The following is a 25,696-nucleotide window of genomic DNA, read 5'->3' on the forward strand; positions in this document are numbered from 1 at the left end:
TGTCTCAGGGGGGGTGGATAATGTGCAGAAGTGTCTTTTTGTGTTTTTCTGTAGTGTTCACAAGCCGCAAAAAATACATTATTTTAAGTGACAAGTCGGGATGACTGAGTATAAAGATAGCTGGGGGGGTTGTGTTTGTTTTTTTGGTATTTTTTATTTATTTGAATTGTTCTTCATCCAAATCAGCATGTCTACTTACTACTTTGGGATTATTTGCAGGTAATTGGTCACTCAGTTTCATAGTTACAGCTGTACATCTGTAACTATAAAAGCAAGATGGCTACCATCTGATACTTTAAAATCTGTGAGGCAGCGCAGTGATTTAGAATATGTGACAAGGCTCCAACTGTCAGCCCTGTCATATATATATATATATGTGTGTGTGTAAACAGCATATGCAAATTTCAGCATTACAAGAGCCAATCAAATCACATAAAAGTCAGCAAAAGGCTTCTACATTCACAGCATTTTCAAAGTCAGTACAGCAACTGCATACATGTTTCGCCCTGTTTGGGGCTCATCAGTGCAATGTAACTGTACTTCAACTAGTGATTACCCATAATTCTATGCCCATAATATCCCAATTACCCATAATTCTATACTTACTGCTTTCTCCCACCTTAACTCGAAAGCTACTTGTATTTATATATACACAGACAGACAGACAGAGTGAGTATCCACCACTTACACTGTCCAGGATTATTGCGGGCAGCCGTTTATATCGTGCAAATAGTGTTTGCCATTTGCCATTCCCACTGATTTCATTAACAAAGGCATTGTCTATACCGTGTTAAGCACGCCGTATATTTCAGGCAAACTCAGCTGTTTGGATCTCGTTATGTGCAATTCACATAGATTTAAATAACAAATGCATTGCTTATACTGTAGTAATCACTCTTACTAATCCACCATTAGCCTTTTTCACCTTGTTATCTTGCCATTCACATAGATTTCAGTAAAAAAAAGCAACTACTGATGTAAAAGCTTGACAGATCGATCAATCGGCTGTTTGCACCTCGTTACTGAGCGATTACCCCTGTACTGTACCTTGGCTATTTAATCCCTCTACGCAGTCAGCTTTACAGTTTGAGAAAACAGCACCAACTGCAGCAGCAAGCAAGCATGGCTGGAAAGAGAAAAGGAAATCATTTCAGTCCTGCTTTACTGTAATATGTGTAACACAGCAGGGAGGGGGTTAATATCCTCCCTGCCTATAAATGTGTATTGTTTGATTATTTGATTGTTTCACCTGCACCTGGCTAATATTGTAAATTAGAGCCAGGTGCAGGGTATTTAAAGAAAGCAGTCAGTCTGCTCAGGGCTGCTGTGTGGAGAGCACGATTGATAAGTGTGCTCAATCGTAGTAATAAGAGGCTACTGTGAAAGCCTTGTTGTGTTATTTGAACAAACCTGTGTGTTTTTGTTTTGTATGGTGTTTTGTTTTAACAGGTAAACAGCTTAGCTGTCCTGTTTTAGAGAGGTTCTCGACGTGTGTAGTCAGTGCTCCAAAACAGGTTAGGTTTTGTTTCTGTTTCTTTGGTTTATTAAAATTAGCACGTCAGCGCTTAAAAACTCAATTTTCTGTGTCCTGGGTCATTATAAAGGGGCAACAAACGACCGCGAGTGTCGGCCGGGTTACATATGGGTGGTAGTGAAAAATGTGATTGAGAAATCGCAAACCCCACGTTGTTTTAGAGGAGTTCACCACCTGCCTGTGGTTTACCAGCAAACAGAACTGCCTGGAGGACTGGGGACATTTTTTCTGAATGGCTACGTATGTGCGTGCCGCGCTTTTAACACTGCGGTGTGCTATGGAGCAGTTTTTTGCTGGAAACAATTTGCAGTAATGTAGCCTACCTGTACTGTACATTTCTGCACTTGCATTATTTTTTGCACTTAATTTTTATTAAATTCATAGGTTTTAACATATATATTTTTTTTTAATAGTGTAATGCGTGTCTTAATAAATATTTTAACCGCATACACGCGTGTTTGATTTGTTTACTGTACTGGTGATTGGGGTATGTGAGTTTATATAGTCCATCGCTTATTGCAGGCAAATCACATTAACATAAACATGCCCGTTCTAAGCCGTTGCGATTGTGTGTGTGTGTGTGTGTGTGTGTGTGTGTGTGAGTGTGTGTTATATATATATATATACTGTTTATATATAATAATTAAATGAAATTAATGGTTAAGTTATATCATTGCACTTGTAACTTAATAAAATCACAAACATCCTTAGAATTTTTTTTTTTGTATTATTCATGTCTTCGTTGGAACATACTGAGAACATCAAAAGAAAGAGGTGAACAGATCTGCCTGTAGCCTGATGATGCTACTCAAGCAATGAGCAAAATGTGTATTATAACATTCAGACTACAGAATACATCTAGTTCATAGTCCTTTTCTTCAGTGGAAAATATAACTGGACACTTTTTTGGCACACTCAGACAAGCCAACTTATCATTTAGAGCTATCTCAAATTGCATTTTAAGATATCTTGAAATATTTAGAGATATCTGTAAATCATTTGCAGATATCTTTAAATTAAGGCTGTCACTCTATTAAAATTGTTGATCTGTTAAAAAAAAAATCAATAGATTCTAAAAAAAAAAAAGCCCAATAGGAATTTGGTCTTTTTAAAACCATTTTTATTTTAGCAAATGTAACAAATGTTACCTTTCTGTCCTATTACCCTAATAAAACAGATTTAGGGACCTGATAACTCAGTCACACAAGGCCCAAGGGCCAGAGTAGCACAGTTACACATACTGTTTAACCACTCTGGGGTAACCCCTAAACAGCAAATTATTAGCAATGTACAAACACAGAAACAAAAAAACACTCTGAGGTTTATAACTAAATCAAGTTTATTATGTTGGTCAGGATAAATGCGCCACGCTGGATTTTACCACAGCGTTCACCACAGTTACAATGTACACAAGTAACTTTGCAGACACATTTAAATCAACATAGATAAATATTCCAGTTCCAAATATGTTTAACACTTGAAATGTATTTGCTTACGATTGTAAGTCACCCTGGATAAGGGCGTCTGCTAAGAAATAAATAATAATAATAGTATAAGCATCCATAGCACACAATCAGCCCTACTTTAAATTAATATGAGATCTGTAAACAAACCCTTTTGAAGATATCTTAATTTCATTTATGAGATATCTAAAAATGAAACAAAGATCTCAAATTGATTTACAGATATCTTTAAATAATGTTTTGCTAGCATGGGACGCCAAACTGTCATTTAGCGATATCTCGCAATAACTTCCTGTTCATTTAGAAATATCTCTAAATCATTTAGAGATATCTTTAAATAATGTAATTTAGAGATGTTGCAAGGTTTCTCTAAATGACTACCTGTGAACATGCTCTGTTCTTAATGGACTTCTTGTCCATTTAGAGATATCTCTAAATGAACAGGACGTTAGTTCATGATAGCTTAAAATGATTTAGAGATATCTCTAAATGAACAGGAAGTTAGTTCATGATAGCTTAAAATGATTTAGAGATATCTCTAAATGAACAGGACGTTAGTTCATGATAGCTTAAAATGATTTAGAGATATCTCTAAATGAACAGGAAGTTAGTTCATGATAGCTTAAAATGATTTAGAGATATCTCTAAATGAACAGGAAGTTATTTTGAGAAATCTCTAAATGAAGTTGTTTTGAGATATCTCTAAATGAAGTTGTTTTGAGATATCTCTAAATGAAGTTGTTTTGAGATATCTCTAAATGAAGTTATTTTTAGATATCTCTAAATGAAGTTGTTTTGAGATATCTCTAAATGAAGTTATTTTTAGATATCTCTAAATGAAGTTGTTTTGAGATCTCTAAATGAAGTTATTTTTAGATATCTCGAAATGAAGTTATTTTTAGATATCTCTAAATGAAGTTGTTTTGAGATATCTCTCTAAATGAAGTTGTTTTGAGATATCTCTAAATGAAGTTGTTTTGAGATATCTCTGAATTAAGTTGTTTTGAGATATCTCTAAATGAAGTTGTTTTGAGATATCTCTAAATGAAGTTGTTTTGAGATATCTCTGAATCAAGTTGTTTTGAGATATCTCTGAATCAAGTTGTTTTGAGATATCTCTCTAAATGAAGTTGTTTTGAGATATCTCTAAATGAAGTTGTTTTGAGATATCTCTAAATGAAGTTGTTTTGAGATATCTCTGAATCAAGTTGTTTTGAGATATCTCTAAATGAAGTTGTTTTGAGATATCTCTGAATCAAGTTGTTTTGAGATATCTCTAAATGAAGTTGTTTTGAGATATCTCTAAATGAAGTTATTTTTAGATATCTCTAAATGAAGTTGTTTTGAGATATCTCTAAATGAAGTTATTTTGAGATATCTCTAAATGAAGTTGTTTTGAGATATCTCTAAATGAAGTTGTTTTGAGATATCTCTAAATGAAGTTGTTTTGAGATATCTCTAAATGAAGTTGTTTTGAGATATCTCTAAATGAAGTTGTTTTGAGATATCTCTAAATGAAGTTATTTTGAGATATCTCTAAATGAAGTTGTTTTGAGATATCTCTAAATGAAGTTGTTTTGAGATATCTCTAAATGAAGTTGTTTTGAGATATCTCTAAATGAAGTTGTTTTGAGATATCTCTAAATGAAGTTGTTTTGAGATATCTCTAAATGAAGTTATTTTGAGATATCTCTAAATGAAGTTGTTTTGAGATATCTCTGAATTAAGTTGTTTTGAGATATCTCTGAATTAAGTTGTTTTGAGATATCTCTGAATGAAGTTGTTTTGAGATATCTCTAAATGAAGTTGTTTTGAGATATCTCTAAATGAAGTTGTTTTGAGATATCTCTAAATGAAGTTGTTTTGAGATATCTCTAAATGAAGTTGTTTTGAGATATCTCTGAATTAAGTTGTTTTGAGATATCTCTAAATGAAGTTGTTTTGAGATATCTCTAAATGAAGTTGTTTTGAGATATCTCTAAATGAAGTTGTTTTGAGATATCTCTGAATTAAGTTGTTTTGAGATATCTCTAAATGAAGTTGTTTTGAGATATCTCTAAATGAAGTTGTTTTGAGATATCTCTAAATGAAGTTGTTTTGAGATATCTCTAAATGAAGTTGTTTTGAGATATCTCTGAATTAAGTTGTTTTGAGATATCTCTGAATTAAGTTGTTTTGAGATATCTCTAAATGAAGTTGTTTTGAGATATCTCTAAATGAAGTTGTTTTGAGATATCTCTGAATTAAGTTGTTTTGAGATATCTCTAAATGAAGTTGTTTTGAGATATCTCTAAATGATTTAGAGATATCTGGTAATGCCTAAGAATAACCTCTGCTCCATGCTTGGCTGCTGTTGTTATTGATTTTTGGTGTATTTGTTGCAGCACAAAACATTTCAGAAAGGCAATCTTTGTGATAAGTGGATCATTGAAGAAAACAAATAGTTTGGATGTATGAATGTGATATATTCTCTTTGACCACAAGGGAGTAATAAAAAGTCAAACCAATCTTAATAAACCATTCAAGCCCATAATGAACCCTTTACATTTAGTACAGCTTGTTAGTGTAACATGTTGTTTTTTTTATATATATATATATATATATATATATATATATATATATATATATACAGTACTGGCCAAACGTTTTAGGCAGGTGTGAAAAAATGCTGTAAAGTAAGAATGCTTTCAAAAATAGACATGTTAATAGTTTATATTTATCAATTAACAAAATGCAAAGTGAGTGAAGAGAAGAAAAATCTAAATCAAATCCATATTTGGTGTGACCACCCTTTGCCTTCAAAACAGCATCAATTCTTCTAGGTACACTTGCACACAGTTTTTGAAGGAACTTGGCAGGTAGGTTGGCCCAAACATCGTGGAGAACTAACCACGGTTCTTCTGTGTATTTAGGCAGCCTCAGTTGCTTCTCTCTCTTCATGTAATCCCAGACAGACTCGATGATGTTGAGATCAGGGCTCTGTGGGGGCCATACCATCACTTCCAGGACTCCTTGTTCTTCTTTACGCTGAAGATAGTTCTTAATGACTTTCGCTGTATGTTTGGGGATGTTGTCATGCTGCAGAATAAATTTGGAGCCAATCAGATGCCTCCCTGATGGTATTGCATGATGGATAAGTATCTGCCTGTACTTCTCAGCATTGAGGAGACCATTAATTCTGACCAAATCCCCAACACCATTTGCAGAAATGCAGTCCCAAACTTGCAAGGAACCTCCACCATGCTTCACTGTTGCCTGCAGACACTCATTTGTGTACCGCTGTCCAGCCCTTCGGCGAACAAACTGCCTTCTGCTACAGCCAAATATTTCAAATTTTGACTCATCAGTCCAGAGCACCTGCTGCCATTTTTCTGCACCCCAGTTCCTGTGTTTTCGTGCATAGTTGAGTCGCTTGGCCTTGTTTCCACGTCGGAGGTATGGCTTTTTGGCCGCAAGTCTTCCATGAAGGCCACTTCTGACCAGACTTCTCCGGACAGTAGATGGGTGTACTAGGGTCCCACTGTTTTTTGCCAATTCTGAGCTGATGGCACTGCTGGACATCTTCCGATTGTGTCTTTCATCTGCTGCAGTAAGTTTCCTTGGCCGACCACTGCGTCTACGGTCCTCAACGTTGCCCGTTTCTTTGTGCTTCTTCAAAAGAGCTTGGACAGCACATCTGGAAACCCCTGTCTGCCTTGAAATTTCTGCCTGGGAGAGACCTTGCTGATGCAGTATAAATACCTTGTGTCTTGTTGCTGTGCTCAGTCTTGCCATGGTGTATGACTTTTGACAGTAAACTGTCTTCAGCAACCTCACTTTGTTAGCTGAGTTTGGCTGTTCCTCACCCAGTTTTATTCCTCCTGCACAGCTGTTTCTGTTTCAGTTAATGATTGTGTTTCAACCTACATATTGAATTGATGATCATTAGCACCTGTTTGGTATAATTGTTTAATCATACACCTGACTATATGCCTACAAAATCCCTGACTTTGTGCAAGTGTACCTAGAAGAATTGATGCTGTTTTGAAGGCAAAGGGTGGTCACACCAAATATGGATTTGATTTAGATTTTTCTTCTGTTCACTCACTTTGCATTTAGTTAATTGATAAATATAATCTATTAACATGTCTATTTTTGAAAGCATTCTTACTTTACAGCATTTTGCACAGTACTGTGTGTATATATATATATATATATATATATATATATATATATATATATATATATATATATATATATACACAGTGCCTTGCAAAAGTATTCAGGCCGCTGACCAATTCTCTCATATTACTGAATTACAAATGGTACATTTAAATTTTGTTCTGTTTGATATTTTATTTTAAAACACTGAAACTCAAAATCGATTATTGTAAGGTGACATAGGTTTTATATTGGGAAATATTTTTAAGAAAAATAAAAAACTGAAATATCTTGCTTGCATAAGTATTCAACCCCTGTGCTGTGGAAGCTCCCAGTTTACACCGATGAAAGAAATTGCCCTAACGAGGACACAATTACCTTACCATTGGCCTTCACCTGTGAACCATTAAAGTTGCTGTAACATTTTCTGGATAAAAACCCCACTGTTGAAGGATCATTGGTCAGGCTGTGAATCTGAAGGAAAATGAAGACCAAAGAGCATTCTACAGAAGTTAGAGTAATACAAATGCATAGATTAGGGAAAGGGTACAAAATAATATCCAAGTGTTTGGATATCCCAGTGAGCACAGCTGGATCAATAATCAAGAAGTGGAAGCTGCATCACACCACCCAGGCACTGCCAAGAAAGGGCCGTCCCTCAAAAGCGCTCAGACAAGAAGGAGACTTGTGAGAGAAGCCACAGAGAGGCCAACAATCACTTTGAAGGAGCTACAGAGTTCAGTGGCTGGGAGTGGAGTAATGGTGCACCAGTCAGCCATATCAAGAGCTCTGCATAACACTGGCCTGTAAGGGAGGGTGGCAAGAAAGAACCTGTTACTCAAAAAGTACCATTTGAAAGCACGTCTGGAGTTTGCCAGAAAGCATGAGAGTGACCCAGCTGCGATGTGGGAAAAGGTTTTGTGGTCAGATGAGACCAAGATAGAGCTTTTTGGCCAAAACTCAAAGCTCTATGTGTGGCGCAAACCTAACACTGCCCATGCCTCAAGACACACCATCCCTACAGTGAAGTACGTTGGTGGCAGCATCATGCTGTGGGGATGCTTCTCATCAGCAGGGACTGGGCATCTTGTTAAAATTGAAGGAAGAATGGATGAAGCAAAATACAGGGAAATACTGCAAGAGAACCTGCTTCAGTCCGCTAAAAAACTGAAGCTTGGGAGGAAATTCACCTTTCAGCAGGACAATGATCCCAAGCACAAGGCCAAAGCAACACTGGAGTGGCTCAAGAACAAAAAGGTGAATTTCCTACAGTGGCCCAGTCAATGTCCTGATCTCAATCCCATTGAGAATCTGGCACTATTTGAAATTGCAGTCCACAAGCGTCGTCCAACCAACCTGAACAACCTGGAGCAAATCTGCCAAGAAGAATGGGTCAAAATCACTCCGACACTGTGTGCAAAGCTGGTACATATTTACCCCAAAAGACTTAAAGCTGTTATTGCAGTGAAAGGTGGCTCTACCAAATATCAATGTGTGGGGGTTGAATACTTATGCAAGCAAGATATTTCAGTTTTTTATTTTTCTTAAAAATATTTCCCAACATAAAACCAATGTCACCTTACAATAATTGATTTTGAGTTTCAGTGTTTTAAAATATCAAACAGAATGAAATTGCAATGTACCATTTGTAATTCAGTAATATGAGAGAGTTGGTCAGGGGTCTGAATACTTTTGCAAGGCACTGTATATATATATATATATATATATATAATTATTTATTTCTTAGCAGACGCCCTTATCCAGAGCGACTTACAGTTGTTACACGATATCACATTATTTTTTTACACATTATTTTTTACACACAATTACCCATTTATACAGTTGGGTTTTTACTGGAGCAATTTTAGGTAAAGTACCTTGCTCAAGGGTACAACAGCAGTGTCCCCCACTGGGGTTTGACCCCATGACCCTCTGGTCTGGAGTCCAGAGCCCTAACCACTACTCCACACTGCTGCCCCATATATATATATAGGTTTTATTTGTAGTAATGGAAACCCTTATTATATTTTTGCTTTTTGTTTTGTTTTAAATCTGTAGTGTACATTTTGAATTGATTGTAAGATTTATGAAAAAAAAAAAATCTTCTTTAGGCATGTATTAGGAGTGTTGTCACTGCAACAGCATATCCTACAGTAAATCTCTTATTGAAAAAAAGGGCTCCCGGTTATAAAAAAAAAAAAAAAACTTTGTCATAGAGAATTAAAGAGAGCAAGAGAGCGAGTCATAGAAATGCTTTACAATGGAGACCTACATTTAGAAGCACACTATGTCTGCTACAGCCAGAACAGGATTACAAAAATACGCTGTATACAATATACTGCTTGGTATCGAGCTGGCCATCTGAGTGTTGAATCCTGGAATTTGTAGGTACAGATATCCAGAAGAGCAGCATTCAGTTCCTACTCCTTGTCAGGTTGTGCTCTCCTGTGACAGAGGTGCCTGACAGTATGACCCTGTACAGGTTCTGTTGGGTTCATGTGGGTCTGTAGAGACCTGGACAGACAGCAGTGTCTACTCTGTTCCATCTTTCTATACTTACAAGAGACCCACAATTTAAATGTATGGTTTCAGATTATGTTCTACATTTAGTAAAGGGTAAGTTTGCCTAAATTCCTGCACGTCACAAATATGATTTTAGAAATTTAGTGGATTTAAGCTATTTGAATCTGGCACAACCTACTGTAAACCGCAGTGACTTATACTCCACCATTAAAAACGAATCCAGTTATTTCTTCATCGTTTTTCTACCCAGTAATGGTGTTTTGTGCCAAAAGGAATAGCAAGAAGCATTTTTATTTAAAGCAGATATATACTGTATAGTTCACTTTTCCCGTCTGTACTGTAGCTTATTGTAATAGTTTTCTCCTTCAAAGGTAGGCTTCTCTACAAGGTTATTTACACTCGCGGTAACTTGAGGCAAGTCAATGTCTACTGCGGTTATCCTGTGGTGCAGCTTGAAGTGTAAACCCAATACTCTTCTTTTCCAGCAGAGTGTGCCAGAGAGGTTTTAGGAATTCACTGGGCTGTATACTGTTGTTCATTAGCAAGATGATTTCTGATTTAAGATGTGTTTAATACCCCCTCCTTCTCTTGAGTACTGTATTAACAAACATACTGTATTTTATAAATGGATTTGTTGATTGACAACAAGACTACTAAACACATATACATACATACATACATACATACATACATACATACATATAGAATAGTATTATTATTATGATTATATATTTTTTAAATCATTCCCCTGCCCATATTAAATGCTGTTTAAATGTTGTTTTTTTCCCCTTTTTTTTTACACACAGGAATGGAAATGTACATTTTCTAAAGTAACCCCCTTATCTTTGGCTGTAAATAATGTTTTCATATTCAAACTAAATGAAAATTGATGTATTTCTGTTGTTTATAACTGCATTTAGAAAAGCTGTGGTTGTAATTTGGAATAAGGCAGGAACTGGAATTTAACCTTGTTATAACCCTTTGTCTTTGGAAGAAAGCAGCTTAGTTTTCATTACAAAAACCTAAATTGCTGGTAAGAGCTGTGGAAATTCACATCTGTAATGTAGTCCTACAGCCAACACAGTTTAGACTCAATGCAGGCTACAGTATGGTTAGCTAAACTATCAACCCAGATTATTAGCAAACATCTATGACATGATTGATTCAAACACAGAACATATTAAAGAACTGTGCCTTTAAACTTTGGAAATTCTTCACTAAATTTTAAAATCCGTGCAATACCTCAATTTTGGTGTAATTCTACAAAAACAATCTATATGAAAGAATGTACTGGGCAAACCATAGCTTCTTTATTTAACATGGATTATTTTGGCAGAGTTGGCTGTTGGCATCTTTTAATATTACACTTTTAATAAGCAGTTTAAAAAGCATTTTTCTTGCTCAGGCAAATGTTTATGGCACTTTTGTTTTGTGGCTGTGAATTGCTAACACGTATGCTATATATGATGCATTCCTGGCTCCCTTGATATATTTTGGTTTTTGTTTTGCGTTGAATTTATCATGACGGTGCAGAGAATAGTTTAATGGCATTCCTTTCTGTTTTTAAAACATTGCAGGCGCAGGACCCTCAGGTGCTGGAGCAGCTGTCTAAAAACATCACTCGAATGGGCCTGACCAACTTCACCCTCAACTACCTCAGGGTAAGAGCTGCTGAGCCATCCTCTGAACTCGAGTGCCTATTTGACAGATTTTCTCATACGTTTTACCTTAGAGTTCTAATTGAGTGTATTTAAGTTTCAGCTTTATTAGCTGAGATTTACTCGATGTAAGTTACCAAGCTTTGAAAATAACTCTTAGTAAGCATGTGATCTGAGTGGGGTAAAGCGGGGTAAAGCGGAATATAAATGCCCCACCCACAGTGGCTCTCTGCATGCTTTCATTTGTCCCATTACTTATGTAGGTTGTGTACTTGTTTAAACAGCACAGCAGCACACACAAAATTATTTTCAGAAGACAGGTTGTTCAAAAAGTGACTTCTTCCACACTACAGTACGAAAGAGCAGAGAGTGTTAGACGTCTTTAAGCAAGCAGTCTACAGTACCTGTGCAGCACAACCTACAATTATTGTTATTAATAATATTGTGTAATTACAAACACATCATCAATCAAAGTAATACAAGGCATATGTTTTATTACATGTGGGAAATCAGAATCTTTGAAATGATCGTAAACAAGTAAACACAGAAAGAAGTAGTCAAGAATATCGGCTCTTTCGGGGGGGGTCCCTGAGTGGCTCATCCAGTTAAAGCGCTGCCTCTGGAAGTGCAGGATGAGTCACACAGCTTGGACAGCGCCGGTTTGTGTCCAGGCTGTGCAAAGAGGTCGAATTTTGCTGGGGACCCCGAGGGGGGCGTCACATTGGCTCTGACACTCCTAGGGTGGGGGATGGGAAACCGCCAGGCAACAGCGAACCCTACCGGCCAGACACCAAGCATATTCAGACTGGATAAGAAGCAGGGCTGATCTCTGTCTTCCAGGATCGGTAGCCCACCCATTTCTAATCTGGATTGCTCAGCATAAAAGTGATTCTGGCTTTATACGCCCTCAGAACGTCAGTGCTGTGTGGGGACTTGCTGCGGTGAGGAGAAAAAACAAAACATAATTGAACGTTGCAAATTGGGGGAAAATAAAAAACAAACTAATAATTGGTCACTCTAAATTTATATAAAATAAAAAACTAAAAGAAAATCAGCTCTACATTACCATATGCCTCAGTCTTGCCTAAATGTTTGGACTTAGAACAAGTTACTTTACAAAACAGAATGTAAAGTATGCATGCATTTTTCTTTGACCCAGATTTGCAAGCCTTTTTATTGAACCTCCTAATCGGACAAGGCTGCACTCGTACTACGTGCATCCATATTGTTAACACTGACATGGCTGTTATTAATCCAATTGTAAATGATACCCAGAACAGTACATAAATCGAGACTGATGTCAGACTGCCTTTTTTGTTGAATCAAAACCAGATTACTATAGTATTCATGGGAATTTAAAGCGCCTGGATTGTTTTATAGGAATGCTTGGGGCGCAAGCAGTTGTTTCTGTATTTTAAACGTTTGGTGAGCATTCATTGTAAAAGACCGGTTTAAGTCTATAATCTCAGATGTGTGAGGAAAGTAAGCAGCATTGTTTGTCGTTGTGTTCCGGGCCTGTGAAGATAGGGGCACCAGGGAATAGGCTGATATGGGTAGATTTTCTTCTCATTAGTGGATTCTCTCCGAAACACTGGGGCTGTCTGAAGCGCACTTTTAATATCACTCATAGCTATATACATTAGTGAGGTTTGCTGCAGGAATCTGTAACATCATTTACTGGTCTAATGGTGTTAGGATGTTATTCAGAACAATCTGTTTAATTGCATTGAGTGATTCTGAGACCGTTGTGAAAGCTGCCCAGTGTTAGGAAAAATTAAAAACAACTGCGGTATGTAGTACACACTTTTTGTAAAAGGGTTCACATGACTGATTTAATGTATTATGCAAACAGAGTCCCTGACTTGTTTTTTGTAATATATTAAAGATGCATCTCCCTTTTGCCAGCCAGTTTCACTGGAAAAATGCAAATAGGACTAACTGTGATGAGAGAAGACTCTCAGAGAGTGCACAAATTACTGAGGCCTCATAAAAAGGAATGAAAAATAATTGCTGCTTTCTGCAGCTTTCTATCTCCAGCTACCCTTAAAGAGTTCATATACTAAAGGAGTATATAGGGTAAGCTACAAATAGCCAAATAGAAAAGTGAGAGAAACTGGTAGTCGACTAATCTCCTGGTACATGATTATTAAGATGGACAGAAGTGCAGTTGTGGCTGCAATCCATTCATATATAAATTACATTTTAGAACATGAATAAATTACACATATTCTAAGCTGTTTTTAAAATATTGTGTTAGGAATCTGTATTCACAAGTAGAGCACCAGACATTATCAAATTCATGATTTATTAATATTTTTTTGTGGCGACTAGTCAACCAATTTGACTATTTTCTACCTTTAGTATTTGACTCTGTCAAATTAGTACTTGTTCTGCTACTACCACAAAATGCATATCAGGGGTACCATTGTGAAAAGAAACATGTCATATGAGGTGCAGTGTGTACATAACAAACCATGATTTTTTTGTACAGTCCCATGTTCCTAACAAACTTTCAGTCTAAAGCCGGTAATGACATGATGAAACAAAAATTATTTCGTAGTACAACTTAGCTCCTACACACATAACACCTTGTCTTAGAAACTAGCAAGAATACATAAAGGATCACCATGACCATGTTAAAGCTTAACGATTAATCCTAGCCTAGGCTATAGAGTTGTCTTATTGTAACCGGATGGCTGATTCCTTTCAAACATAGTCATTGAGGCTGGGGGCCTCTGGACAACTGGCATCATCAGTAATATAGCAGGGGTTTTTCAGTGCAGGATAGCCATAACCTTTGCAGTGACAGACTTCGGTATTCAGAATGAAGGTGCGTATAGCAAGTAGTCACACAGGCTTGGCTTTACTCTACTACAGTGAGCTACTGCAAGGTATTCATTATACTGATATAATTGCACACCTGGGCTATGATAATGGGCAGAGGTCTCACACCAGAGGAGTGCTATTATGTCCTCATAATACTTAAGGTAAGTTACCATATTAGTATTAGGGCTACAGGGCATACAGTCAGCCACTTAGTTGGCAGTATTTAGATATGCAGTCTGATAAAATAATGAGTCTTCATTTGCTCATCCTGTACTTTTTATTACACATAATGACATGGTATGAATTACATTGGCTATGCAATTTGTATCTTTTTTTTTTATATCAAGCGCTTCTTTCTTCTCATAAAGATTCACTAATGAAGTGAAAGTTGGCACTGTGGAGGCGTTATTTAATGACATTTCAGTGCAGCGCTTTGGCTTTACTGAACTATAGCAGAGCTCCTATTTAGATTTAAGGTTGATCATACAATAGGCAAAAAACTGCATTCAGGAGGCATTTGAATGATTAGTGGGACTTCATCCTTTGGTGGTTAATTTGGATTTACTGTGTTTTCTGCATTCCACTCCAAATCATGAAATACCCTTTACTTACTGTACAAGGTGTGTTTAGCCACTTAGGCAGTAATGCTAAGGCAAAATACGTTCACGGAAGCACATGTACCCTTCAGAATGACAGATTTCGTTCAAAATCACAAATGGGAGATATGGCAGGATGCAACAAAAGCGCTCCAGACTTTATATTTTCAGTGTTATTGAGCAACACTGTATCCAATGACTACCTTGTTAAGGTCATGTTGCTTTTTGTTTTCTGTATGATAAATAAATTTAAATTAACCCTTTTGTGCCAGTGGTTTTATAAAGCTGTTGCTTCTGCACTATAACCATGTCTAGTTATATTATGATCTGGTATTGAATGCAGCGTTCCACGGTAATGTTCAATATTGAACTAAATGTAAACGCCATGCCTCTTTTGTTAGTCTTCCTCAGTTCTGTCGTTAATGCACTCAGCCTTCCCAATAAGCAGTTCATTTTGAGAGTGCAGTTTCTTTAAATTACAGTAGAGCTGCAGGGATACCTACTTTGTGGGACATTACACCTTTAATGATCTTAAAGAATGTGTGTGGTTTTTAAGTACTTTTTTATTCCTGTAAAATTGATACATTCAGTGAAGGATATACAGCCTTGAATTTGAAATGCATTTTAGGGATATATCATTTTTTTGTAGGTGTGTATTCTATTAATTATTACCGTATACACCACAGTATTTTTTCACTCTGTTCTCACTGCTCTGAACTAGAGTGGCCGTTTTCTGGCTAAAAGCCAAACAAGCTTTTTGGCTGGTACATTACAATACAGTGCAGCTCTGTTTGCCTCTTACATTTATTAATGCTGCAGGCTTCTTACAATGCAGTCTAAAAATAGACTGCGTTCTGTAAAAATACAAGGCTTATGCATGAGTCACGAAGCACCTCTCAGAAACAGCATCCTCACAAAGAGAAAGAAAGGAGTCAGAAATATGTTGAAAAGTCTTGTATGCAGCAAACATTTCAGAACAGATCAATTATTGTTTATCCATATGCACGTCCTGTTAAGTGACTGCACTGCCTGCTGCACTGCATTTTTCTTTGTTTATCCAAACTAATGAGCGTTCTGCTATTTGCTTGCATTAGATATATAGGGTTGACTTTAAATTTAAAAAATGCAGGTAATGACATGAATGGTGTGTTTCTAGACACACATGTGTATTGTGAAGCCTGATTTACCTGGGACCAAAATAATTCACATTTGAGGCTGTTTTAATACAACAACAAAAAATCCTTTCTGGAGTTTAGTGGCTGGTAAGATCAAGAGTTGTTCAGTTGACCTTAAGTACAGATTTTAATATATCTTATTGTATGAGAAACAATTTTGTATGTCATGTAAAATGTAGAATTTTGATACGGAATCATAAGGTGCAGTGTCATACATATTTAAAAAAGGGAAAGGTTTGCTTGTTATTTTAGTGTGTGACTGGATTACCAATACTTGTGATTGAAGCCTCTTGTCTTTATCATTTTTATCATAGTGCAAACAGTGGCTATGTGATCTTCTCCACACTATGTCTCAATCCTGCACTGGCGGAACCACCCCCTTGGGGGCCTGAGGGAGAAATTAAATTTACATAACCATCCGATCCTTGGTCTCTCTGAATTTTAGAGTGCCAACTGGTGAAATTCTTTCTCTGCAATGCATTTAAATCCAGTTTTTGCTTGCATGGTGCGGATTAAGCTTACTATTTTGCCTAATTCCTTAAAAGAACATTGGGATTGCACCATCCTGCATCGACAAGGCAGTGCTGCAATAATAAATGTACAGTGTGCAAACAGGGAATTGAGTTTAACCGTCTGGTGATGGAATGTGATGGCCCACTGTGACTAAGGCTGCCATGTTTACATGTTTTTGGTTATGTGAAATCCACCCACTGTAAACTGAAGGTCACCGTTTAAGTGATAGTACCAAGCAGTGCACAATCTCTTTTTAAAATGCAAGGTAGAGCAGATCAAACCTTTAAAGGAAATTAACGATATGTATTTAATTGCAGCAGTTTAGCATTTTAAATGTCATTGGCCAGAGTTGTCATCGTAGTAAAAAGCAGATTTTAAAATGACAAACAAAAAGCTACTTCTAAAAATGTCCCATGTTGATATATGGGATTATGTCCAATAGTTGCACTAAAGACAATGTGGCTTGTTTAAGGACCATCAACGTGGCTGGCTTGTATTTGCATCCAAGACATTTCCTAATATTATCCCAACCCTTTGCCAACTGATAGGTTGGGATTTTTTAACACCCAGATTAGGAATTTCCCACATACTGTATTGTGATCCTTTCTTTAATCATGTTCTTAGTGTGTTGCATGTAAATCTCAGAAAATGTGCTTCCATGGGCTGACATGAATCCATTGTTTGTTGCGGAGACTTCAATAAAATGTGATTATGCCCTGTGTTACAGTCCAGTTTGAAATCCTGGAGATTTATGGATGCCGTACTGAAAAAGCCTGAGTTACAGTGCAGGGATTATTCAAATTCAGTCCAATCTCACACACGCACAGGTTTATAGTGCTCAATTTATTTTAAATTTATAAATCATTGCGCTGAAATAGCATTAATGTCTTCTCTGTACATATTACATTATGTAAAAATAGAAATCTGTAGAGTAGGCACATACAGTATAAAATCAAGTGAATACCTAGCGCACTTCTCTGTACGTTAGTAATGTGTACAATGTTTTAATCAATTATGTAGATCATGGTACTGCATTGACACATTATGATATTGTACAGATATGTAAAACACAAAGCCTACCTGCTACGTTTATTTTCTGTTGGTATGAGTCAAACCCTTATTTTATTTGCAAAAAGCAATTAAAGACTTCAAATTCAGAATTTGAATTATTGTGGTCCACATCTTGCGTTTCGAACCACTGGAGTCCATCAGTATTTGTGAAAGCTTCTTGCCCTTTTCCAACCGTTGGATCGCAGGTTAAACTGTGTAGAGTGTGAGTTTCTCGTGCCTCTAGAATCATGTTATTGATTTGAGGGATTTAGCAGGCTACTTGTATCTGTTCTTCCATTTTATTTCTGTCCTGTATTTGGTGTCAGTATAACAACCATTTTCTTTGGATTATGCAATTGTTTGTATTAGCAAGGGACTACTTTTAGCGTAAATAACTTTTTAAAATTATTTTGTAAATTGTACACTTTACTGTCTGTTTAATGGCCTGTTTCTCTTAATAAGATATACTTATGGCATTACAACATTTTAAATAGCAGTATAAATGCCCCAAATTGCTATTATTTATTTGCTGTTTTAATAGTCAGAGTATTTATTTGGAAGTGAATTGTGACATCCAATTTTAGTAAAAACTTGATGTTTTCAAAATAGTATGTGACTTTGTACTATTTCATTGTATTAATATGTTTGTTTTTTTTTCAGTTGTGTGTAATATTGGAACCAATGCAGGAACTGATGTCTAGGCACAAAACCTACAACCTAGGCCCAAGAGACTGTCTGAAAACTTGCCTTTTCCAGAAATGGCAAAGAATGGTGGCACCACCAGGTATTTTGGAATCTTTGTGAAATCACTGTGTTTTGCATGCACCTGTGCAACTGAATGTGGAGTGCTGTGAATTGTTAATAAAAGAACACTTATCACAAATAGTGCATGGTATGCATCTGAGTATTTTGCACGATTGTTTTGTCTCTATACACATATACATTTAAAAAAATATATATCTGTGTCCTTTGTTAAAAATAATCAGCACTAGATATTAAATATGAAAGAGTTCCAGCTTTCCAGCTTCTCACCTCCCAGGGTAATGGGTGATCAGAAGCTTTGCAGTACAGATGCACATTGTACAAAAATAAATGTTGTTCCATGAATAGAACATTCTCAGGCAGGTTTAAAAAACTAAGGAAAAAAGTTTTGAAAGTTTCTATTTATGAAAAGCACAGCTGGTGTCAGAGTGTGAAGTATTTTGTGCTGCAGTCCATGCCCAATAGGCCTGATTTCTTAAGGTGTTTGTGTCTTTATGAAATCTAAACACACAAGCCTGTATTAAAAATAGTGGAAAGCCAAAGGTACAGTTTCAAGCTAATGGTATGTACAACAAATATAAAATAATCAAATTGCACAAACCTCTGCACAGTATGCAGTGGAGCCATCACCCTCTAGGTTCAAAGGAACGCTTAAAAGCTTAATTCTGGGGTTTCTAAAGTACAGAAATGTATACACCTGTGAATGCAAGACCAGTGTAAACACATTTAAATCAATAATAATGATAATAATAATAATAAAACTTTTCAATAATAATTAAACTTTTCAATAATAAGTTTCACTATTCCTTACGTTAAAAAAATTAAAAGATCAATTACATTTTTTTTAATACAAGAATAAACAGTGATGCAACTTTCTCAATTTACACCACAAATGTTTATCAGCAATACATTTTAGTTTTTTCTCCGCCTGGTGAAATAAATAGGAGATCATCTCAAATCGTTTCAGCTTCCGGTCCTTCATGTTAGGAAACCTATTTTAATTGGCATGAACCGTAAAATTCTATAAATAATTGCAATTAAAAAAAGTTGTATTTCATCTTCATTTTTCTATCGATTTCCATTATGCAAATCTGTTGTGTTTTAAAACTTTTATTGAAAATCATTATTTAATAAATAAACATCCCTCTGGCTCCGATTTCAGCAGGACACCCACAGAACTTCAAAACGGAAATTTTCACAACAAATCACAAAAAAGGTACTTTTTCATCTTATAATGACATTAGTTTGATTTAACATTGAGCATATTCAGTGATGGAATGTCGACAAATAAACAACTCTTCATAAGGTTTTAGTCCTTTCGTCCTCTTGTATTAGGTAAATAGTTTTTCTAAACCTGCCTGGCAGTCAATGAGTTACATGTTCGCAATAATACATTCAAACATTGTTAAACTCCCAACATTGATCTGAATAGTTTATGAATCGAGCTGAAAGGAGGTGTTTACCCTGCTGTCTCACATTATCAACAAACAGAGAGTCCCTTTGAGGCCTACCCTCACGTTTTAGACCAGGGAGTTGAGTAAGTTACTTTGAATAAGTTACTTTGAGTCTTTGAGCGCCGAAAGGTCACTGGAGAAGCGATTTGTTAACAGTCTTTATAGATACCTGAAAAAAAAAAGTTTGAACAAGCTGTGTTTCTAAGATTATTTAAAAAAAAGCATTTAATACTGTAGATATTTTTTTAAAGGATGAAATAGAAAAAGAAAACCATGCTCATTCTATGATAATAACATGTTGGGACTGATGCTGTGGGTAACACTTTTATTTGCACATTTCAAGGTCAACAATGTACTTGAGGCATTATAATGTGTAACTGCTGCATGTGCAACTGGTCATCTCCCTCTTATTTTTATATAGTTACGCATTTATTAATTTGTTTTACAAAACAGCAGAACCCACAAGACAGACGACAACAAAGAGGAGAAAACGGAAGAACTCAGCGAGCAGCGCCTCCAACAGCAGCCTCGGAAATAACAGCAAGAAGAGGAGCCCTGCCAGCAACTTCAGCCTGTCCAGTCAGGTACCTGTAAGCATCCTTTTTCTCTTCTGGGCTAATCCTCTAATAATGGCAGAATGTTGACCGCAAGCTTATTTCAGCATTGACTTTGTTCCTGATCACCTACTTTGCTTGGTGCATAACATTTCAAATGCCTACATGTCATAATCGCCTGTGCTACTTTCACTCTAGACCAATTGTTGTGGAGCTGAGTATTTGTTTTATGTAAAGTCTTCCTCAAACATAGAGCAGATCTGGAGCTCTGAATAAAGCTTGCAGACAGATTTAGTTCACCAAGTGCATTACCGTTTTGTTTTTTTTTTGGTCATGTTTTGTTTTTCAGAACATTTAAAACCAAAATAGTGAATGGAAGTTCATGACAGGTCAGATTGTGGGTCAGACAGATCCCAGCATTACATCTGGGTCATCTCTTTTGTAAAGTAACAACGCATTACACACCTTTTTATGCTGATATTGATCATGATAGAAGACAGTAACATGCTGACTACATATGTCATGATAGCAGACAGTAACATGCTGACTACATATGTCATACATCTTCTGGCCTTGTCAGGAAAGTTGTACTTTTGCTATGTGATTACAATAACAACAGAGAGTGGGAGGGGTGGCGGAAAAAATACCTGCAATGCATAAACAGTGCCCTCTAGGGGCTGCTGCTGTTATAGGCAAACTGTGTCATTTCTTCACACTTGACCTTGCATGTTCACCCTCTATCTTGTGCTTCCTTAATCCCTTTGACGCAGTGACTTCAGTTTACAAACAGTTTTGTAAAGTGGTGGCTGCTGCATGCAGATGTATTTAGTGATGTATTTAATGTATTTAATGATGTATTTAATGCAAGCCCAAGTACAATACATGTTTGCTCACATGCTGCTGTTAATGAGATGAGTTGAACGTATCATCAATTAGTTGTAATTAGTACTCTCAATCTTACTTGCTTTTAACACCAGCTGGACAGACTGCTATATTTTCTGCACATATTGTCTCAGGGTGTTTCCACACTGGGGTAGGTGACAGGCACCATGCAATAACAGATGGCAAACTCAGGCCTTGTTGGCAATCAGCAGGCTTTTGCTAATGACTTAATTAGCTATGCAAATGATCAGATCAGTATGTGTATTGTTATATAGTGAAAACTTTACCTAAATGAATTACCATAATTAAATAGCAGAACGTCAAGTATATTGGGGGAGGCTGGGGGATTTGTTGGCTTGCTAACAGGGAGAAGGATCTGCCGTCTTTGATAAACAAACTTGTTCTGCATTTCTTCCCGTGCAGAGTGTGTGGGGAATTGATTGATCAGTGAAGTGAATCCCAGTCTATAACTGTTTGCATTGTGCAACACAATAGAGGATTGGCCACGGCTGACAGGAGTGAGGCCACAATCTGCTTTTTTTTTTTTCTGGGGCACTGACAACATGTGTGTTTGTTTACTTAATAAAATATTGCTGAAACAGACTGTACCTATAGACAGTTACCTGCAGTAAGACCAGTTTCTTGAATTTGACGAATGCTTGAAGTGTACAGGCAATTGTACTACATCAGCTTAAACAAAAAATCAAATCTCTTTTTTCCTCCTTCAACTTGTCTTTTATCATTGCAATCACTGAGACTGATTCGGCGCTCCCTGTGTCTGTTTTTGTCTGGTTTTAACGTTTGGCTTGTCTGTAGAATTATAACTGCCTAGCACTGAGCAAACGTCCTCATTCCATTCACACCATGTGACAATGGGACTTTTCAACTCTGTCCCAACCTACTGTACTCACAGACAGGTAGAAATAGAACAACTCAATACTGGATCAGCAAAACCTAGAACCATATTTCTTTTTATTAAATATACCACCCACCTTGTGTATAATCTCAATGACTGAGCTGCCTTGACTTCCCTGGTATAACATGAACCTCTTGCATATTATCAAAAGAAATTCTTCTAAAATGTAGAAAAGCAGTGCAGTATATATTCAAAAAATTACGGTATTGGCTAAGTCATTAGCAAATCCAAATTGACTAAATTGACCATATAATGTATAATGGCATTAGGCCATCTTGATTATCATGGTTTTTCTATGATAATTGAAACAAATGTACAGCATGAATGCTTTGCACTCATATTATGCACAAAACTCAGGAATTTCAATGTTTTTTTTTTCATCCCTCCCTTTTTATAATGTTTGCAGTGATTCAGTGTGGTTCATGTTTCTGTTTGTCCAATATTGAATTCTACAGCAGCTGTCTCTAATTGGCTTTAAGATAGCTTGAGGCTTTGTTCCGATCCTAGAGAAATCATGTGACTTTTCATCTCTGTTGTCTCCACTTGTTTCTGTATTTTACCTGTGGCCGACAGGCTCTGTGTCATAATGAAAAATGAATACAACTCTTATTGAAGCAACATTCAGCATGGTTGCAAACATCACGTGAAGGTTACAAATATAAAATGACCATGACATTTTAATCTAAACACCCTTTACAAAATATGGTGATGTTATGGAATTTTATTGGTATCATATATGTCGTCGAGAGGTTTGAACACAAATGTACTGTCTTGCTTAAATAAATTAATGAAAGAATAAGAAATACAGGGACTTTTAATGCATGTAAATACACTAGTTACCATGTATTATTATCTACTGCTTGCACTTCGAACACAATTCAATTGTGAGAATGGATATCCAAACGTTCTAAAAGCCAACAAGGAGTTCATTAGAGAGCTGAATTCACACCCGTTCTGTCTGTCTGTTTGCAGGACGTAATGGTGGTAGGTGAGCCGACGCTGATGGGAGGGGAGTTCGGGGACGAAGATGAGCGACTCATCACGCGGCTGGAGAACACGCAGTATGACGCAGCGAATGGCATCGACGACGAGGAAGACTTCAACAACTCTCCCGCACTGGGCAACAACATCCCCTGGAATAGCAAGCCCCCCAATAACCAGGATTCCAAGCCAGAAAACACAGCTGCGCAGCCGTCCCAGTAAAGAATCCGTGCGAGCAATAGCCCTGGCAGCCTCGGGCAGCTTTGTGGGCTGTTCTGACAACATACTGTACTCTGTGGGTATAAAGTTAGCGCTGTACTCTTTAGTGTTACAAGGTTAAGAAACATATGTGGGAAATTATATCCTTGTTAACATTGAAGTGAAATATAGGACTGCAACTATACATATTATAAATACACATTTTTACATACACATGAGATAATGTGTGCAACAAATAGCTGGAGAATGGAAGACTTTTCTAGCACTGTACATATCCCATCTGAACACTGTTGTGGGCGTCAAAGAAGCAATTGGGGTTGAAGCGGACAGTTTGGTTGGTATGGCACTTGCACGGTTACTGTAGACTTGGGAATATCTCACAGTTCTGCCTGACGCCATGTCTTGGGAATTTTTGTGATGGCATAAAAACAAAAAGAGAACATACTTAAGGAAAATGACCTCCTTCATACAAGTGAAAAGTCCAGTATAAAATGTAATAATAGGTTTGCTAAAAACATTTTTTTTTTCAAACATAAATGAGTTAAACAACAACACATTTGATTTAAAGGAAAGGCAGCCTCATTTATTGAATTTTAAAAGATCTTGTTTATAACACCCGATAATCTGAACCAATGTGATCTTTATGACAGTATTTGTTCAGTTGTTTGTAAAATATTATCTACATCTCTCTCTCTCTCTCTCTCTCTCTCTCTCTCTCTCTCTCTCTCTCTCTCTCTCTATATATATATATATATATATATATATATATATATATATATATATACACACACTGCTGTGCAAAAGTCTTAGACATGTTGCATTTTTCACCTGTGCCACTTCTGCCAGTTCTGTTGTCAATTCAACGCTTGTCTTCTTTCTATTCCTTAAGGATATTCTGTTCAAGTATTGCTTATCCTTGTTAGACAGCTTTTTGGGTCTTCCAGTCCTGGGTTTGTCAATTACAGATGATGTTTCTCTATACTTGTTGATTATGCTTTGGATACCACACCTTGAAAATCAAGTGATGCAAGCTATTTCATTCAATGTTTTTTCTTCTTTATGCAAGTCAAGGTTGTTATAGTAGTAGAAAACACAAGTGAAGGCTTTGAGTAAATTATTGCTGCTCATAATGCATCAGAGTAGAAAAATGCAACATGTCTAAGACTTTTGCACAGCAGTGTGTGTGTGTGTGTATATATATATATATACACACACACAAACTACACAAACACTATTTACATTTAGGGCTTTCGCCCTGCCCCATATATATTCACAGTCGATTCTCGTTCAAACAAACTTGGATTAGACAAATTTCCTGATAGTACAAATTTTCTACAAGGTCCCGCCTCAGTTTAGCAGTCGCTTATTATAAATGACTTCTGTAACATGAATTCACTTAACACGAATTTCCTGTCAGTGAAAATGATTTTGGAACCCCCCGGGGAAGTAAAATGTTAATAAAACGAAACACCGTCGTTTGAAGAGCTGGGTGTAAAGGATATTGGGAAATGTATTAACTTGCATCCAGATTAGAGCCTGTGTTCTGTATTTTAGTGCTGTTTGCAGACTTCAGATCCTATGCATTACGAGTTGCCCTGGTGCTCATGCAAAAACGTGCATTATGATTACATACAAGAAAAAGAAAGATGTTGCTACAGATTTCAACATTCCCACAAACACTTTGTAAGCCAGTAAAAAAAAAAAAAAAAAAAAAACAGGATACAGTGATTCAGGCTTAGGAACACCAAACTAATCAATGTTTCCGATTTGCACAACACCCTGATGTTGAGGACGTCTCGCTTTTGTGGTTTAAAGTTCAAGTGCAGTTCATTTGCAATAAATACTTTCCTGGTCCCTTGACATTCGTATTAAGGAGAATTGACTGTGTGTGTGTGTGTGTGTATATATATATATGTGTCTATATATATATATACAGTACTGTGCAAAAGTTTTAGGCAGGTGTGAAAAAATGCTGTAAAGTAAGAATGCTTTCAAAAATAGACATGTTAATAGATTATATTTATCAATTAACTAAATGCAAAGTGAGTGAACAGAAGAAAAATCTAAATCAAATCCATATTTGGTGTGACCACCCTTTGCCTTCAAAACAGCATCAATTCTTCTAGGTACACTTGCACACAGTTTTTGAAGGAACTCGGCAGGTAGGTTGGCCCAAACGTCTTGGAAAACTAACCACAGTTCTTTTGTGGATTTAGGCAGCCTCAGTTGCTTCTCTCTTTTCATGTAATCCTAGACAGACTCGATGATGTTGAGATCAGGGCTCTGTGGGGGCTATACCATCACTTCCAGGACTCCTTGTTCTTCTTTACACTGAAGATAGTTCTTAATGACTTTCGCTGTATGTTTGGGGTCGTTGTCATGCTGCAGAATAAATTTGGGGCCAATCAGATGCCTCCCTGATGGTATTGCATGATGGATAAGTATCTGCC

At 36.6% G+C, this 25,696-nt stretch overlaps 1 protein-coding gene across 8 annotated transcripts in view; it reads left to right on the forward strand.

Moving 5' to 3' along the window:
• The window catches only part of LOC117421342 (LIM domain-binding protein 2), a 122,051-nt gene extending 97,085 nt beyond the window's left edge, over positions 1-24,966 (forward strand). Inside the window, exons 5-9 of one of the 8 annotated variants that reach the window (XM_059035463.1) lie at positions 11,238-11,321; positions 18,139-18,262; positions 19,403-19,456; positions 20,151-20,284; positions 23,019-24,966. In XM_059035463.1, the coding sequence (XP_058891446.1) occupies positions 11,238-11,321; positions 18,139-18,262; positions 19,403-19,456; positions 20,151-20,284; positions 23,019-23,249 (627 nt within the window). In that variant the 3' untranslated portion in view covers positions 23,250-24,966. Of the gene's footprint in view, positions 1-11,237; positions 11,322-18,138; positions 18,263-19,402; positions 19,457-20,147; positions 20,285-23,018 lie in introns of all 8 variants that reach the window. The other 7 variants (XM_059035469.1, XM_059035475.1, XM_034035631.3 and 4 more) reach the window with 7 other exon arrangements.
• The last annotated feature ends 730 nt before the right edge of the window (positions 24,967-25,696 follow it).

This window comes from Acipenser ruthenus, chromosome 1, assembly GCF_902713425.1.
Source record: "Acipenser ruthenus chromosome 1, fAciRut3.2 maternal haplotype, whole genome shotgun sequence".
Classification (NCBI taxonomy): Eukaryota; Metazoa; Chordata; class Actinopteri; order Acipenseriformes; family Acipenseridae; genus Acipenser; species Acipenser ruthenus.